The sequence below is a fragment of the Bremia lactucae genome, linkage group LG3 (assembly GCF_004359215.1).
Source record: "Bremia lactucae strain SF5 linkage group LG3, whole genome shotgun sequence".
In the NCBI taxonomy this organism is placed as follows: Eukaryota; Oomycota; class Peronosporomycetes; order Peronosporales; family Peronosporaceae; genus Bremia; species Bremia lactucae.
The window spans coordinates 5,816,758-5,835,405 of NC_090612.1; the positions used below are offsets into that span (position 1 = coordinate 5,816,758).

General features: G+C 45.5%; 1 protein-coding gene across 1 annotated transcript; it reads right to left on the bottom strand.

Annotated features, from left to right (window-relative positions):
- Positions 1-10,742: 10,742 nt before the first annotated feature.
- On the bottom strand, positions 10,743-11,932 carry CCR75_002839 (uncharacterized protein; the record flags this gene model as incomplete). The annotated part of the gene is made up of 5 exons (XM_067960936.1): positions 10,743-10,902; positions 10,998-11,455; positions 11,489-11,552; positions 11,624-11,846; positions 11,908-11,932. 5 exons carry the CDS (start codon positions 11,930-11,932, stop codon positions 10,743-10,745), a joined length of 930 nt encoding a protein of 309 aa, XP_067817257.1.
- Between the last annotated feature and the right edge of the window lie 6,716 nt (positions 11,933-18,648).

Genomic DNA, 18,648 nt, shown 5'->3' on the forward strand with positions numbered 1-18,648 from the left:
ATCTCCGGGAGATTTACTATCTCCTCGGCAGATTTAAAGACTTGCCGGAGCACCTCAACTGAGGATGCCTCCGCAATTTCGTCTTTGACGGCCTCGAACACCTCGTTCGAAGGCCCGTCCTCTTTATTAGAGACTGATCCAAAGGTCACTCGTTTAGACGTGCCTTTGATCGTCCTAATCTGTCGGGTACTCGTTCTTCGAGTCACCACGACCTTTTTCTGGGAAGCGGGTGCCGTTGCACTCCTGGCTAACGCACCCCTTCCAACCGCACCAGGCTCTTGGCACTGTGCCGGTTTATGCGACGCATGACTTCCTGTCAGCTCGCCGTCTACTGCCACAGGCTCTCGGCTCTGTGCAGGACATTCGGACGCATGACTACTTGTCATCGTCTTTTTCACTACCCCAGTCTCCACGAGCTGGGTAGGAATTTGTGACGTTTGACATCCCGTCAACGCACCCTCAACTGTATTCGACACGACATCAGCTGCATACGCCTATCGCAGAAGCACACCCTTTCCGGTGTCCTGCGTAGAGTTCGCAACTGTGCGTGTACGCCAGTCTGTCCATGGTTGGTACTTTGCCAACCATTGCATGCCTAGGATGAGGTCATACGAACTCTCCATACCGAATATTGTGAATTTCTCTTTGCAAGAGAAGTCACTAAAGCTGAAGGCGAGTTCTACCTGAACACCCTCAGACTTAACGAGCGCGCCGTTCGCTAAACGAACAGTAGCCTCTTCTCGCTTGTCATCCTGGCAAAGCGACTCAAGCATCGCCGGTCTCTTTCTTAGAGCTGCGAGTTTTACAAAATTTTGTGATGCCCCGAATTCACTAAGAGGGTCATCACCTGGTCATAGCCTCGGCCGACGGCTTATATTAAGCTGTCGCCGAGGCACTGTTGTAGGATTGCTCCTCAACTAAGGCAATTTGGATTGCCTCTTCCATCGTCGACGGCACCTTTCTAAAAAGGGCCTGTCGCGATGGGCCATGCCGTAGTCCGTTCATAAACGTGGGCACCTTAATGTGCTCCGGAATCGGACCTACGGTTATGGACGCCGACAGCGAGCGCATCTCTTCCACATACTCTTGCAGGGATCGCTTCGCCTGTCGCGCCCCAAAGAAGCGCGCCTGAAGCAACGCTTCGTTGTTTGGCGGTTGGTACATGGCGCAAATCTTTGTCCGAAAGATCGCTTATGCAGGGAACGCCTTAACGTCCGCCATTGGCGCCGAGTAAGCCCACTCTGAAGCCTTACCGCGCAAATGCGACATCGCGTACGACACCATCGGGCTGATGTCCTCGATGAGCTGCGCGAAACTGCATTGCTTCACGGCTAACAGCCAGTGGACAATCGTGTGCGCTGCAGTTCCAACTTGGGCGGGTCCATCCGAATCGGCCTCGGCTGATGCACCCGGGCGGAGAGCATCTCAACTGTCCATTGAGAGCCTCGCTCCGAGCCTGATCATGCCTCAGCTCATTGACGGACTCCGCCGCAGCATGGCTTTGTTCCTCGGACGCGGCTGTCCACTGTCCGAGAACGAATGCCTCAAACTGCTCCAACTGAGAACATATTGCTCAGGGGGACTACCCAGGAGACTGACCAGGGCTTGTTCACCAAGTCCCTGCGCCATAAGCCCTGCCACCTCCCGATGATGTTTGGAGAGGTGGGGAAAATGAGCTCAACCAATATTGAGGCTCATCCTCACGTGCACAAGCAGAGATGCGAGTCGCGGGAGGGATTTCAAGTGATACCAAGTGTAGGCGGGCGCGTCGTAATGCGGCCACGCTCTACTTAGACACACACCCTAGCACAGCGAGGAAGAGGTTTAAACCTGCTTATCTTGCGTGCAGTAAGGTAGTTGTCGTAGGCGCCTTAGCGACCTTACCCAACGCACGTAGTACTTTGGTTAAGTGTCGTCACGGGAGCGGTAATCCGGCTCCTCGTGCGCACTTACTAAGTAGGAAATAGTGTTCAGACTGATTTATATTTTATCGTATTGAATATGAAAACTTATTTTTACCAATAAAAATGTCGTCTCTGTAGATAACACTACTATGTATTGCCGCGTATCTTTCTAGATACCTCGCGTAACTGATGACGCTAGCAGTCATCCCTCCTAATGTGAATGCACCTATGTGCATCACATACACAAGGGTTGGCCACAATGTGAACCACACCCGAGTGGTGGGTCTAATTACTTTATTTAAGCAATTGACCATCCCCTTAAGTATACCAAGTGTACTTAACAGGGACTGTGTAACATTAGGATTACTTTAGCCCGTTACACTTGGATTACCCTGTCTATGAAAGTACGAGCCATGTATAAATTGTCAGCATCAAGGCGTGACGATGCCTGTCTCTTGTTCATCAGATGGCCAACTGATGAACGTCTTGGAGCGTCCTTAAGCGTGTGGTTGTCTACGAGTGAGTGCGGTGGCCTCACTGGTGGGTCGGTCTTTAGCATGACTGCACAAGACCTGTAATGTGAACACCCACCTCGTTGTATAGTTAGACCCCGACGGCTGTGCACAAGCACAGGCAGCGTCGAAGTTCGACCATTCGAATAAGTGGAGTGGTACGAAACAAGGATGCTTGCTTGAAAGTAACATCCAAGGAAGTTTAAAACACCTGTCTATAAAAGACAGTGCGAAAGTCCTAGATCGACTGGAGAGTCGATCGTAGAGGATCTCGCTGTGGTAGCGCAACCACAGCAAGAGGCAGTTGGGGAGAATACTTCCCAAAACACTTCTGTAGAAATAAGTCTCCGGAAACCTGTGGTCAAAGGTTTCCAGGTACTTTGGAGTACAATTCCAAAGAGGACACTGGGGGCAATAAATTTCTTAGTAAACAATGATCAAGTGAAGGCGCTTATACACCTGATCTAATAGCGCCTCTGAAGTTAACTTCGGAAATAACTCAATTGCCAACGCTAGAACCGCAACGGTTCTTGCGTGATCTGCGTAGTGGCAAAGTCAAGCAGATCTGCGTACTTGCCACAGATGACAACAACGTGGCCGATATCCGGTCAGCAATAGTAAATCCTGAGAGCGAAGTAATACATCTATGGACGAAAGTGTCCTCTATAAGAAGACTCGGATTGAACATTTTACGTCCCAATCCTGGGAGTCTTTGAAGGCGAACCCTCTATATAAGAATTTGATAAAATTTAAGGATGTCTTCCCTGAATCAGTCCCGTGCGAGTTCCTACGGATTAAGGTACTCGACACGAAATCGACCTAATACCAGATTCGAAATACTATGTCATGAAGCAATGGCCATTGCCTCGTGAACAAGTAATAGCGCTCGACAAATTCTTTTCCAAGAGCTTAGCAGCTAGCCATGTGAGAAAATCAACTTTCCCACATAGCTCTCCGACCTTCTGTGTGCGTAAAGCAACAGGAGGATGGTGGATAGTGCATGCATTCAATAAATTGAACGCTGCAACAGTACCGGCTCAAACGCCGATACCACAAAAAGACGTAATCATTCATTGTATGTCAAAGACTACTAACTTTTCGTCAACGGATCTGATGGATGGATTCTATCAGATCCTTCTGCGTGAACAGGATATTCCATTCACAGCAGTAAGCATTCCAAGCGGTATGCTATGGGAGTGGCTAGTCATGCCACAGGGACTTAGTAATGCCTCTGCGACATTTAATAGATGTGAAACAAATCTGTTGAGATCGGTGCGGGACTTCGCGCCGAGCTATTTTGATGACGCCATCGTTCATAGCAGAGTCATAAACGGAAAATCGGATGTTGAAGTACATCGTACCCATGTTCGAAAGGTTCTTACACTTTTGCGTAAGCACAAGTTGTATGCAAATCTCAAGACGTGTATATTCGCTACAAGCGGGATACCACTTCTTGGGTGCATCGTGGGTAAACACGGTGTACGCCCGGATCCAGAAAATATTAAGGCGATAACTGATTGGCCTGAGCCAGTACAGGCAAAGGGACTTGATAAGTTACTCGGTTTAGCGGCGTACCTGCATAAGTACTCACACAATTATGCCGAAATGACAGTACATCTTTCTTCTTTGTAATAAAAATGTGAAGTGGTCATGGAACGCCGATTGCCAGCGTTTCTTCGAAGGTATCAAGCAAAGCTTGATGCAATCGCCAATCCTGGCGATCGCTGACCAAGACCGACCTTTTCTTGTGGTCTGTGACGCCAGCGATATTTCAATCGGCTGTGCGTTAATGCAATATGATACAGATGGCGCAGAGCGTGTCGTCTGTTACTAATCGTGTCAGCTACAATCAACTGAACGCAACTATCCAGTGCATGACAAGGAATTCCTTGCCATGAAATACGCACTGGTAAAGTTTACGGTCTATCTTTTAGAAGAAAGACCATTCATTGTATATACGGACCATGCATTTTTACGCACGGCCGTAAACAGTCCACACCTCTCGCAAAGAATGGCAAGATGGTTGTCTTTCTGTGCGGGGTATAACTTCTCCATGAGTATAAACCAGGACGACTTTATGTCGTCGCTGATGCATTTTCGCGCCGTACCGATTTAGCCGGCTGCGCCAATCAACAGTGAGCATAAGTCTACTGGTGCAACAATAAGTGTTCCGTCGTCAACATTACTCGACGACGTTAGAAGCACTTATTAAGAAGATAAGGCTCTTAAAGGGTTGATGGATTACCTTAGAAGCCTTCCTAACAATCCTGAAAATGATTGTCGAAATTGTATTGATCCTCAACAGATCGATACACAACACGCAATGGACTACTGTATTACACAGCTATTGCTGGCGACACATGACGTGTCGTCCTCCACCCCCTCTCATAATGATTTGCGTTTACGCATCATGTATGAGTGCCACGATGCACCAATAAGTGGTCATTGTGGACGCGAGAAGACCTATCCCACGATAAGTCGCGACTTCTACTGGCCATGCCAGTATTATTTCGTCGGCAAGTACATACGTGCTTCCAAATTTTGTCAACGGGTGAAACCCAGTGCTTCATCCCGTGGTCCGTTACAACCTCTGCCTGTTCTGGCAGAGTGTTGGCGATTTGTATCCATGGACTTCGTCTTCAAATTTCTCGAAGCCGAATATAAGAATAATTGTATTCTTGTTTTTGTTGATTGTTTCAGCAAAATGGTATGCTGCAGTGCCGGATTCAACTACAGGCAAAAGCTGTACTCGTGTCTTTGTTGACACGATATTTCGACTCCATGGGTTACCCCGCGAACTGGTCTCAGATCGAGATTCTAGATTCACGGCGGAATTTAAACAAACTTTGTTCTAACACAATTGATATGTCAACTCCTGATCATCCTGAAACAGACTTAGTCGATGGTTACTACCAATTAATCATGCGAGCTAGTGATATCCCGCTTACAGCGGGATGGTCAGACGGAGCGGGCAAGCCGTATTCTCGAAGAGATACTTCGCGGATACGTCCACTCTTTTAAGAGTTGGAGCGAGTTCTTGCCGATGGTAGAATTTGCCATCAACAATTCTGTGCATGCTTCTACGAAGCATACACCGTTTTTCGTGAATGGCTTACGCCACCTACGTATACCTACCTTGTTTGAGAGTGACTCTTAGGGGCTCGCTCGACCAAAGAACCTTCTAGCTCTTTTTCATCACGCATTAGCACTAAGGTCTTGCGAAAAATACCAATATTGATTTAATTAGCATTGAAGTGGACAAACTCAGTAAAAAATATTGATATTACTGACTTTGACAACGATGCTGAAAGACTCAGCATCGAAAACAATATTACTAATGAGAACGATAATACCTTCAATAATAAAGAGATGATATTTCCGCAGTGCGAGCCAGTCGCACTGAAAAACAAAAATAAAACCGAGTCAGCAGGTGATTTCCTGTTGGATAGAAGCAGTGGTCCGTTTCGTACAGGATTCCATCGCTAGTCCTACTGTCTACGGTAAACCTACTAAAATACGTAGTGACGAATGTAGGCATTAATAAATTACTGTCCAGGTATATCGGCCGGTTTCGTTTATACATCACAAAGGCAATGCGTACTTGATCGAGCTGCCTCGTTGAATGCGTACACATCCTACGTTTTATATTGGGCGTCTCCGCCAGTACCATCGGTACGAGGTTTCTCCCGATTGCGGATTACACCGGAACGGTCAAGGGCGTCCGCCAAAGCCTGATGGTACCGAGTCAAAGCCTTCTTGTTTCGAACAGAGTGGATCGTCTGGTTCAAAGAACCAGACGATCCACTCTTTCATCCGAGGAAGAGATATTCTAACGAGCTGTCACCAGCTCGATTTGAAGAGACTGATGTGTCCTTTCGCTCGCCAGTTGATCATTCGCAACCTGCGCAAAATTTCTCAACTGGTCACGAGAAATATTGTCAACCGCCACCGCTATCTCGCGGCGACTAGATCACTCGTGGGGGATTCCCCTAGTAACGGCGAGTGAAGCGGGATGAGCTCAAGCTTAAAATCTCCGTGCAAAATTTGCATGGCGAATTGTAGTCTATAGAGGCGTGATTAGCGTAGGCACTTGGGGCAAGTTCCTTGGAAGAGGACAGCATTGAGGGTGATACTCCCGTTCCCTCCCGAGTTGCTTATGCGTATAATCCGTTTTCTTTGAGGGTCAATATCCTCTGTTAAATAATAAAAGGTGTGATTTAAACCACGACATAGATTCGGGCTCGTCTAACGAGGCGAACCCGATCTTTCACCTCCACATCCATTGATGGATTTAAGTGGTGAGAAGCGTTTTCTTGTTTAAAGTTTCTTGAACTCCCGTGAGGCAAAGGGGTTCGAACGAGTTATCTCCTTCGTTGGCGAGGGTATCCACCCTCGCATGATAGTTAGGAACCTCGCTATCAACTAATGTAGGACGTTATAGGTCTTGTCTTGCAGTACGACGAGACGCATCTTTCTCGACAGAGGATCCATCAGAGAATGAGCGCATCCCGCGCTCGTAAAAGAATTGGAGGTTCTCAATTTCTTGGCACATCTCGTAAGAGATGAGCGTCTTCCAATGAAGATCTCAAGGGAATAAACTTTCTCAGGGGCATGACCTGCACCCTTAAAACAGCTTGGGCATGAGTCTCCCACGAGAGGTAAGGCATCCCTGCCTCTCTAAACAAACGCCGCGACTATAGCGTGCACCGACTACGGTCCGTTTCTCGAACCATTCACAAAAATTATTTAGCTTGTAAAGCCAGACCCTCACGGCTTATGTTCTGTACATTATGTACAAAGGCTATATAAGCTTGAAACAAAGGTTTGGCATCCTTCATCCGTTAAGAAGAGTACCGCCGATGCCGGAAAAGTGATCGATGAAGAATTTCGTCTTATCCTCACCAAGCTTGTGAAGCCTGGATGAGTCGATTAGCGAAATATGTTATCGATCGTTGGTCATAATAGACCAACAAATGAGATTATCCTTAGAGGGCAACTAAGGCCTCTTTTTTAGGAGCGAACCGCAATGCACTGCGATCTCTCTCCTATTAGCTCATGTTAACGTTAACGCTGACTTGGCTCCTGGAGGGATCCCTAGAATCACTCCTTTCCTGATGACTCAAACTAGCACCACCAGCAGCACTCTTCCCTTCGCGACTAGTTAGTTCTTGGTGACGCATACTAACGTCACCAGAGTGGTCACCGCCCACGGAGTCATCTGATGATGACTCCCCACCAAAGAGGTCCGACGAGTCGAAAAATCTCGTCATCACATCTGGTTGTCACGTTTGACGTTAGACCCAAAGGTTTTACGGACTCGGCCCCGGGTTGGTTGAATATTAAGGGTCATATTCGTATCGCTTTTTCAAAATGGATTTATTGTGCTTTGAGTAGGAGGCTTTGGTAGGTTGAATTTATTTGCTTTGCCTAAGCTTAAGCGTAAAGAGCAGCTTTAGTTATGCGTGGCAACTCATCTTGCTTTTGGCAAATTTCAAGTTTTGCTTTGTCGTGAGATTTCGAGAGCTAACTTACTTTAGGGGCATCTTTTCTGGGGATTTGTGGTGTTGGGATGTTATTTTTGTTGTGTTTTGGGTTGGAAGGAAGAAGAGCAATTAACGGCTTGTTTTGTTTTGTGGCACATGGCGCTTCCAGCAATCAGAGTGCGCGCCTCTTTTGTTCGATAAATTTTTAACTATGAGCGGTACATCACGTATCTAATATCCTTCGATACTTGATATTATTGTTGTCCACGGGGAATATCATTTAACAAAGGTTAGACTGTGGTAAGCAAGGCAAGTCACCCGAATTTAAATATACTAAGCCGTTTCGTGCTTTTAGACCTATTTTCAGATCCGTGATATCGCATAAGGACGCGCTTGAGCACATATAAATAGTGCGCGGTGTCGTTTAGCATACAGGGGGTGGCGTGGTCAAGGATAACTTGATAAATTATGATTTGTACGGATTTAAAATCTCACAAAATCCGGTGCGATTAAGGCTGACCATTGTGCAAAATTTGCCGGGATCTACACTGTCACTCACATTTCGAAGCATTTTTTTATTTTAGAAGCTCGGCCACCCATTAAGCTGGAGATTGACAGCGATATGTCGCAAGGTATTGAAAGCATTAAGTGTGCATAACGCTTGTTCTTTCTTGAACAATGTGTCGAGTATTAAAAGTCCTGTCATCTCATCAAAAAAACGACTTAATTCAGTTTTATAACAACTAGCTTGCAGAACTTCAGGACTCGAACACATTTCAGGTGCGTTGTTAGAGCTGCTGTCAGGCAATCAATTTATTTTAGTTTTTTTCTTACTGCATTCGAGAAGCACGTTAGATGTAACGGGGCACCCTTCACTAGTACCAATCAGTACTAGTTAACCTTACACTTATTACAGTGTAGGGTAGGTGCCTCGAAACTTCACGTACACAAGAGTACAGAGAGAGGTTTCTAAATAGCTAAGGGGCTTTAGCTACCAAAGATGATACAAAGAATTAATATAAGGGAAAAGTAAACCGTATATATTTGTTTTAGTTTCCTAAATAACGATCTTCTATCTACCTGCTACACCAATCGTAGTTGACTGGACCAAGTCACCGGCATCGCCCGACTCAGTGGCTACTGAAAAGGCCGCCGGATTGCCTCGAAGTTAAGTAGATTGGTTTTCGGAAATCTCCTTCTTTACATAATTAGCTGCTGATACTGTATATGAACTTTGTAGCGCGCTCGCACTGCTAAACACCCCAAACTTGATCAAGTGCTTCCAGAGTGGGATTTTCAATGCATAAACCGGCGTGTCTGTATCACATTTGAGCTTATCAAGTTAAAAGCTGCAAGGTTCGCAGAGCACCTAAATATCGAAAACGCGCCATCCTTCTCAAATGGATGAATTGATAAGTTCAAGTCTCGCCATGGCTTCAAGGCTTTCAAGTCGCACGGCGAGAGTGGATCTGCTGACATAGAGACGATCGATGAAGCGCTTCTAGCGAGCTACGCGACATCGATAATATGGATGAGTCTGGTCTCTTCTATCGAATGACTTCGGATAAAACCATTGCGCGCACGCAAATCGAAAGGTAAAAAAAAGACGAAACAAGATTTACTCTTGCCTTCATTGTAACGGGATGTATCGTTACATGAAATTAACACTTAAAGGTTATTAATTAATATATTATCTAAAAGGTAGATAATATTTGGAGGATATTACTTTATATAGTAATATCCTGAATTCTTATCCATAAATAGGTATAGGCCATTATGTATATTTATTCCGCAGACTAATCAGCTGTAGGAGAATTCAAAGAGAGTTACAAGATAAGATAGAGACAAGAATTCATTTACATGTTTAGTATTAGGTTATAGTTAAGTCAGCATTTACAAAGATAGATTAAGAGACACTTAACTATATTAATACGGTTTTCATTTTACCCTCTTAAGTTAACTTGTCTTAAGAGAAGTCTTCCTCTGCACGTACAGTGTACGCCACCTAACGAAGGCACCACTCACAACTGAAGCAGTGTGAAGTGGACTTGTACTGAAACAGTACAAGTCGAAGTGCCCCGTTACATTCACTGCAAACGAAGATGGCTCACATCGGCTCAAACTGTTCATCATCGGTTAATAATGCGCAGGAACTTCGAGCATTCAATAAAAAATATGGGTTAAGGGACATCGAGCTGGTAGAATTGGTGTTAGGCGACGCAGACGAGAACAAATTCCGAGGTTTCCGCCGATGACACGAGTCAGATAAAGAAAGTTTGTCGGTTTTTACTGCAGCTGAGATCTGTTAGCGTTGTGGATAAATGCTCAACGTCGATCAAAAGATTACAGAGCAGTGCTGAAGGTCCTGCGTGATCTACAACGCAAAATTCGCGCACAAAACTACGCCAGACAACTCCAGATGGTTGGTTTACAAGAGATATACAGACTTTTTCCAAAACGATATTCTGCTAGAATTTCATCAAGCATCAGATACCAAAGGATATCGGTTATGGCCACAGTAACGGCATCGGTAAACTTCAAAAGTATTAATTAACGGTTGATATTAATGTTTGGAGGATCATTGATTGGAGATTAGACTGCATATTTTTCTGAACGATTTTTTATCCCTACTATTCATTCAACGGAACCCGAAAAAAAGGCCGATAATATCCCACAAAGGACCCGTACTTGATAACGATGTCACGATTATACGAAACAAAGTAGAAATTAGTCGATACTAATGCTGAAAACGGCGGTGGTGACCGATTGTGATAGCTTACAATACGGTTGTGGACGTACTTTATTAGGAAAGCACCTTCAAAAAACCTTCCCAAATGACTTGATCACTTGTAAAGGTAATCGCGCTCCTTCTTTATTTTACTACTGCTGTCGTCATTTAGCTCGCTGTCACCAATTGACTCATCCTGCGAGAGAGGAGTGGACGAACGATTTATCAATGGCGCGAGCTTGATCGACTCAGACAATTCGTCATCATCAACAACCCTCACGTTTAATAATATTTTTTTTATTTTTTTTTTATTTTTATTTTATATGATCCAAATACATTAGGTCATCCTGATAATTATATTGAAGCAAACCCCCCTTGATCCGACTTCTCATCTTGCGTGTATTCAGACTTCATAATCACTAAAGGTGTTGGAAGGTTCAGCACTGCGATCATCTGATAATGTTGACGCAGTGCCTGCTGAAATCGTTGAAATTTGTACGATACGTGTAAAACTACTAGCACAGCTAGCAGTGAATACAGCATGCCTCCGCCAATTAACAAATACACGCAGAGTCCCATTTGCCAGCAAGTGCGGCCGGAATCATTTTCCGAACAGCGGTTCAATTGATCGTTGTAAAACGTCGAGTCAATAATGAGACGAAAGACGAAAATGTACCAGACCACAATCGACACGAAGCATCCGATACAATTAAAGACGCACAAGTGCATCGAATACTTGTCCGCGATAGTACAGTGCCTTGTAGTGACCAGATTAATTGACCAAATCATTATCACGACGGCGCATCCTGCCATCACCGACAGCAATACCTGCAAGAACGTCATTGCTGTTCCACAATACACTTCCAAAACTTGGCAATACTGCTTGTGCAGTTCTCCCAAGGCATTGTTGCAAAATAAGCGTTGCCTAGTGCTAGAATACCGAGCAAATTAGCGCGCTCTGCTATTTTTTGAAGCAATAATGCCGAATAAACGCACCATTGAGAGCTATAAGAATCAGACCCACTTTCTTGCGGTGGTGCCCACAACGAGTTTCCCGGATCAAACCTTGGGTCACCCACGTGCTCTGTATAATTTAGCCAAAGTCCCATGCCTTGCGAGTAGTATGTGGTTGCGTTGCGCTCACCTGACTGCGATAGCCAGCAGGGCATGAGCGTCGCATACCATGTTAGAGGTACCAACGCCACAGCCAGTAACAACACTAAAACAGTGCAATTGGTTATAATCGGTTCGTTGCTGTTGGTGGGCTGATGATTTCATACCCATGAGCTGAAGCAGCTTGTTCATGGTGCAAGGAGTATTTTTGTATACGGATGCGTTCCACACTTTCCATGTTCTGTCGTTTAATATTTCACCTTAAAGTTATAATTCGTTGTACTGTACACGATTACGACAGAAACTCAATTGGTAAATATTCAATGACTCGAATTTTTATAATCTACTCCTATTTGTTCAAAAAATCCAAAAATGCCCCTCTTTCTCATACATATTAATGACCAGACATTACATCATATTAAAAACATTCAAACCGTTCACTGAAAAGGCAAGATGGCAAAATAAAGTTAAGAATCGTCAAATAAAAGATGTAATACATTTTTAAGCTAGAAAAGTACTATGAGCTCGCAGTCAGGTGTTTTCAAGATCAACCATGTAATAGGGCATACATCGGTTGGTTAACCGTTGTTGTGGTGCATTTACTTTATGGGCAAAATACCCTTTAATTTGATTTTAAAATAAATACTTACTTAAATCCCATTTATTATGGAGTAACAAATGTGGTCGCCGCCAGATATAAATCTGGCGGCCGAATTCTATTTAAAATTAGCTAGGGTAAGGTTTTTGATTAAAATAATTAAATAAAGTGCAGTTCCCTTTTTGATCTTAAAGCGCTAGGTGCCTTTCAAAGGTCTGCGCATTGATCTGTAAGATATAGAAGCCTTTCTTAGGTATATCCTCTTGGGCACTAGTTGCCAATTGGTCTACTAACCCTTGAATCCCGTGAACTAGGAATCCTTAAGCTTTAACAGCTTGTACGACTCCTTGAGTTGTTAAACCCATAACTAAATAGAACTAAGTGACTCAATGAGTCTGAAAGTCTTCCTCTGACTGTAGGAGCGAGGTAGCTCCGCTACACCTGGTAGCACTTGTAGTCAATTTACGCCTGAGTCTTTACAAGACTAATTTCTCACGAAAATGGAAGAGGTTCCAGAATTGTCAGAAGCGCAACGCGCCGCTTATGACAAGCTCAAAACCTTATTCGGGCTTGAGCACGTGGAATTTATTATTTCCCAGGGACCAGAGATCCTGCATGCAAGGCTTGAAGCCTTCATGCGGTACGAAGCCTCCCTGATCGGTCAGGTACAGGCCATTTAGCGGCATCTATGCCAACCCGGTACATCTCTGTACCTGACTCAGAACCGAGGGCTCGCCCTCTAACTGTAAATGTGAAAACATTTTGAGGGAAAAGAGGGAGAAAATCTCCCTTTTTGGATTAAGCAGATGGAAATGTCCATTGAATCCGCCTTGTTCTTAACAGAACGGCAAAAGGTGGCTGTGGCCATTTCCAAACTTCGACGTAGAGCCATGGAGTGGGCACTTTCGTGCAGCACGTCCATAAACGACGCTTTTCCCTCATGGGATTCGCTGAAACAGCAGATGACCAGCATGTTTGCACCGCCTGATCATGCTTTTCGCATGCGAGCACGGTTCCTAGCGACTCGACAGGGTAAATGAACCCTAGAGGACTTTGTCCAGGAGTTGAGAGCTCTCTTTGCATCTATGAATCAAGACCCGGTGCAAGAAGCAATTGTAGTAACCATCTTTATGGGGGGTCTCAATGAGAGCGTTGCCCGGACGGAATTATTCCGATCTCATCCTGCTACTTTCGAAGAGACAGTTGCCATAGCGCTACGCGCCGAGTTCGACTTTAAGTCTGCTCGCGTTAGCACGCCTGTTTACCGAACAAGCTCTTCGAGCACATGGGTTCCGTCTAATAGAGCGGAATCCATGGATCTAAGCCTCGTTGAGGAAGGAGAAGAGGCTCTTCAAGCTGTGGAACAGCATAAGACCATCCGTAGATGTTATACGTGCGGAAGGACAAAACATTTACGTCCGGCCTGCCCCCTACAAAATTCGCGTAAAGCGCGAAAGAGCTCCAACTCCGACCTATAACAGAGATCTGGTACGGTGCGGCAAAACGTCGATACCCAGTAGGTGCGGGGCGCCCTTCTGGGGAAGACCTAGGCTCTGTTAAACCTCTAGGAGGTGAGAATAACTAGAACCTAGCCCCAATAGGCTCGGTGCTTGATGGCACGGGGCGAGAGTACAAGCCTGGCTTGTTAGTTGCTCGAGCGACTGTAAAGGGCTTTGATAAGCCGTGGTCAATTTTAATTGACTCAGGAGCGTCTTGCAATTATGCTCGACGCCTTTCCCTTATAGGAAGTCAAAAATACGTTGAGGCGCTTAAAGCGCATGAAGGTGATACGATCGCTGTTCGCTTAGCGACTGGGACTCGTGTCACTGCTCCCAAAGTATCATTGAACTTAGGTTTAAGGTTTCTGGTCTTTGATAGTATGGAACGCTGTCTTGTCCTTGATTTGAATTCGAGATATGATCTCATCCTTGGTATGGCCTGGATAGAACACCATGAGCCATGGATCGATTGGAGGTCTAAGACCTTAGGCGCCACGCGCAATGTTCCTTGCAAAGTTTTGGAGAGTCATGAACGCACCTTTGCTAGGTAACAAAAACGCTATTGGCGCGGATCACGAATTGAGTCTGTCAGTGTCTTAGACATTAAAATGTCTGAGCTAATAAAATCCAATGTTGTAAACATTAATTCTGGGGGTGGAACTGCACGTACTCCGTCGAGTGACACTCGTTGTAATAACGATTTACTGAATGCTTAAGCATTGTAGGTCTAAGGCCGAGTCATCAAGGGCGCAATATCCCTATAATACGTGGAGTGGCCCGTCTACGTTCACCGAGTATGGTCGGCCAAGGTGGCACCATACTGAGTGACACTAGTGACACTATTGGCAGTTCGCCAGGGCATTTCGGGTCAAACCCTCTAATCTACGTGAAGCAACACGTAAACGGTCGCTAAACAAGGAAGTTGAGTCACCTAATTTCTTGTCGAATGTCAAAATTTGACACCATCGCTGGTATAGAACCAATACAGGCTGGAAAATTTGGGGACGCGAATGTCCCGGCCTCTTAGAGGTGTATTGTCTTTACTCCAAGACAGGAAAAATGCGAAGCGTTTACACCCTGAAAAAGTGATACGAGTGAGCAATTACATACGCTTGTGAATGATGTAACCGGTAACATCGAGGAAGAAGTTAGCCTTGCGGCAATACCTTCGTTACGTACTCTTTTAAAGTTAGACGAAATGTCTATTGATGAGTGCGGCCGAGCCTTAAAGGCTGGCGACTTATCCCAAAGAGTGGAGCAAGAAATTGCCCTTTTTGTGGAGTTCGCTATAAATAACAGTGTCCACGCCAGTAGGGGTGTTACACCGTTTTATATTAACGGACTGCGCCATCCTCGGACGTCAGTCTTGTTTATGCGCAGCCCGAGTATTAGAGGGGGATGGCCCCTCACTATGCTCGGTGCGACAGAGGGATATAGTTTCGTCAATATGACGATGACCCATGAGGGTATCATCTCAAAGACAGAAACTTGCCCTAGTGACCCTGCCAGTTTAGCAGTGGTCAATAAAACTACGCCTTATGACCGACCTCTCGGCGGTATCATTCGCAAAAATAATGAACGCTTTAGAGTGGGTGAAAAAGTACTATTAAGTACTGCTACCCTACCTAAAAATGCAATTTCTGTACTACCTGGAGGTACTACGAAGTGTTGCCGCGTTTCATTGGGCTCTTTACGGTGGTTGAAGAGGTTGGAGACCCAAATTATAGGCTCACCCTTCCCCCGTATATGAAGACGCACCCCGTATTTTACGTGGGTCGTCTGATACTTATGTAGACCCAAATGATGTCACATATTCCCATCTGGCTAAGGAGACCGATGGTGACACCGACTGTGAGTCGAGCGTCGGTCGGGACGGTGAAGGCGAAAAGCTATCGGACCAATGCCTCCCACCACGAACAGGACTTGGAGAGCGAGAGACATCACGCGAGCACGCGGATCTATCAGCATTATCCTCTCAAAGAGGTCTAAGCGAGTATTCAGGCGTTCATAACCCTGACGAGCCTTCGCTCGGACATCAACAAGATCCGAGGTCAGTCGCGAGACTTGACCCTCGAAATCCGCAATACGTCGTTCAACAGCGTTTAACGCCTGTGACTGAACGGACGAAGGTAAGGCAGCCCCGAGTAGGTGGGCGAGATCGCCACTCCTATCGGGCGCCGCCTGCACTGATGGATGCGGGTGGGTGGGAATCAACGCTTCCTTTTTGGAGGTTGCTTGCCCACCACTCCGTGAGGCAAAGGTATCAGATCCTCGTCCAATGGAAAGATTACCCGAAGAGTTTTGACCTTTGGGAACCGATCGATACCCTACGTATTGATGTACCCGGCTTGGTGACTGCCTATGAAAGGAGCACAAGCCGAGGCCTCTTCGCTAGTCTCAAATGGACTAGCAGAAGTTGCGTTGTGAGAAGAAACAGGGGGTACAGCACCGGCCATGGTTTTTTTCACACGCAAGCGGGCGAAATTAATTCGCTGCGACGGCTGCTTCATCGCATCGGAATGCGGATAAATGGGGCGCAAGAATTACGCCTCGTATTGGTCGGGCGTTTCATTCGAACGCAACACGACCGCGATCGGAAAAATACGCTTAAGCGTTTTTCCCTGAGCCCTCCATGACTTAAATACGCCATAATATTTATGTGCGTCTAGAAGACCGCGCTCTAGGAGCGATGCTCTTGGCCCGTTTATACGAGGCCATTTAGATGGAGGGGGCATCGGTAGTCTGCCATCCGTCACATAGCCGCATTCAAAGGACTGGCTTGCGACATCGACTGAGCACATTCACGTGTCGTCGGCGGAGCTTTAGGCTCCGAATCCTCTATGTCAGAACTATTATGGATGATGGTCTGAGCATAAGGCGCTGTGGTAAACCCAACGGAGAAGCGGCTGCGCCTTTATGCGCAGACGACGAGACAGCATTCGTAAATGCTGCTGTCTCCATGTTGTGAGCCATGAGAGAAGTCTGGATGAGCAATAATGCGCCATCATCCTTCCTCATGAGCTCGTTGTCCGCATCACTACTATCATCGATGCGCTCAACTTATCATATAGCATCGTTGTTTGCGTCGTTTTGTCGCAACGATCATGAGGTGACGGCAACGGTGTCGACTAATTGTAGTCGAGAATGAGCGACGGATCAGCATCCTCACTGTTAATGTGGGATGGATCTTTTAGCCCTGTTAACGCGACAGCAGCAGTAGCTGTCGGCGTTTCGACTAAGGCATTAGACACGGCCGGCAAATTAACGCGGCGCGTGCGCTTAGTTTGAGGTTGAATGGGCGTCTTCGCAGACGACCCACCAACGTGGCCCCTTTTAGGTGGCATCTTTGACGCCGTGTATGGAAAACAGGTCGCTAGAGTGATTGAGCGAACTAGCGGCGCGTAAAGCTGCTCACAGTTCCACTCTCCTCTTTGACGAACTTAAAAATGTAAATTCGTACTTAAAGGGATGGATGGTGTGACGGGCTAAAGTTGCTCTAATGTTACGCAGTCCCCGTTAAGTACACTTGGTGTACTTAAGAGGATGGTCAATTACTAAATTATAGTAATTAGATCCAACACTCGGGTGTGGTGCACATTTGTGACCAATCCTTGTGTATGTGATGCACATGGGTGCATTCACATTAGGAGGGATGACGGTTAGCGTAAACACGTGCAAGTGACCGTACGGGAGACGGAACAGGCGATGAGGGATCATCCTCATCGTCGGAACCAAATAGACTATTAACTCGTCTGTCAGAATGAGCCCTCTCATTCGAAAGCTCATAGTCAGTCGCCTGACGTCTATCAGGCGACTGTTCCATTCTCTCGGAGTCGGCCATTTCGTGCGACTCGCATTCCTAGTCGACCTCCAAAGAGGGGCCGTCTTCACGTGGTGAATCACCACGTGCACTCGCAACATCTAGTGTTGTGCGAGTGAAAGATACTACGGCAGACGTTCCGTCTGCGGCCAAAGATAACAGTGCGTCACCCGCGGCTGCACGAACCGCAGCCGAAGGCGCAGCACTATCGACACCCCGCATGAGTTGATTCTTCATGCGATGGAATTTAAAATGATGGTTCTGACCAATCAAGTCGCCTTCAAAGCGATCGGTGGTTTGCAGCCCCTCCTTTTGCTCCTGGTTCTGGAGCCTAACTTGAGCGGTAACGGATGCCATTTTAAAATTAAGTGGTCACTCCATCCAATGATAGTCAGAGTGATTGTCGTTTAAGGGAGGGGTAATGTAACGGAGTATCGTTACATGAAATTAACACTTAAAGGTTGTCAGTTAATATATTATCTAAAGGTAGATAATATTTGGAAAATATTACTTTATATAGTAAGGCTCAGAATTTTTATCCATAAATAGGTATAGATCATTATATCGAATTATTCCGCAGACTAATCCGATGTAGAGATAAACAAAAGAGAAATACAGATAAGATAAGAATTCAATTGCATGTTTAGTATTAGATTATAATTAAGTTGGCATTTCAAGATAGATAGACGAGATACTTAATTATATTAATACAGTTTTCATTTTATCCTCTTTAAGCTAGTTACCTTAAAGAGAAGTCTCTCTCTGCACGTACTAGTGTACGTGAAATAACGTAAGGCACCACTCGCAACTGAAGCAGTACAAGTCATAATGCCCCGTTACAAGTACGTGCAGAGGAAGACTCTATTTAAAACACTTGCTTACAAAAATTTAAAATTGTATTAGTATAAATTACGTTTTTCTTGTCTATCTACTTAATACTAACTTAATTATAAACTAATACAAAACACGTATTAAAAGTCTTATCTGTCTT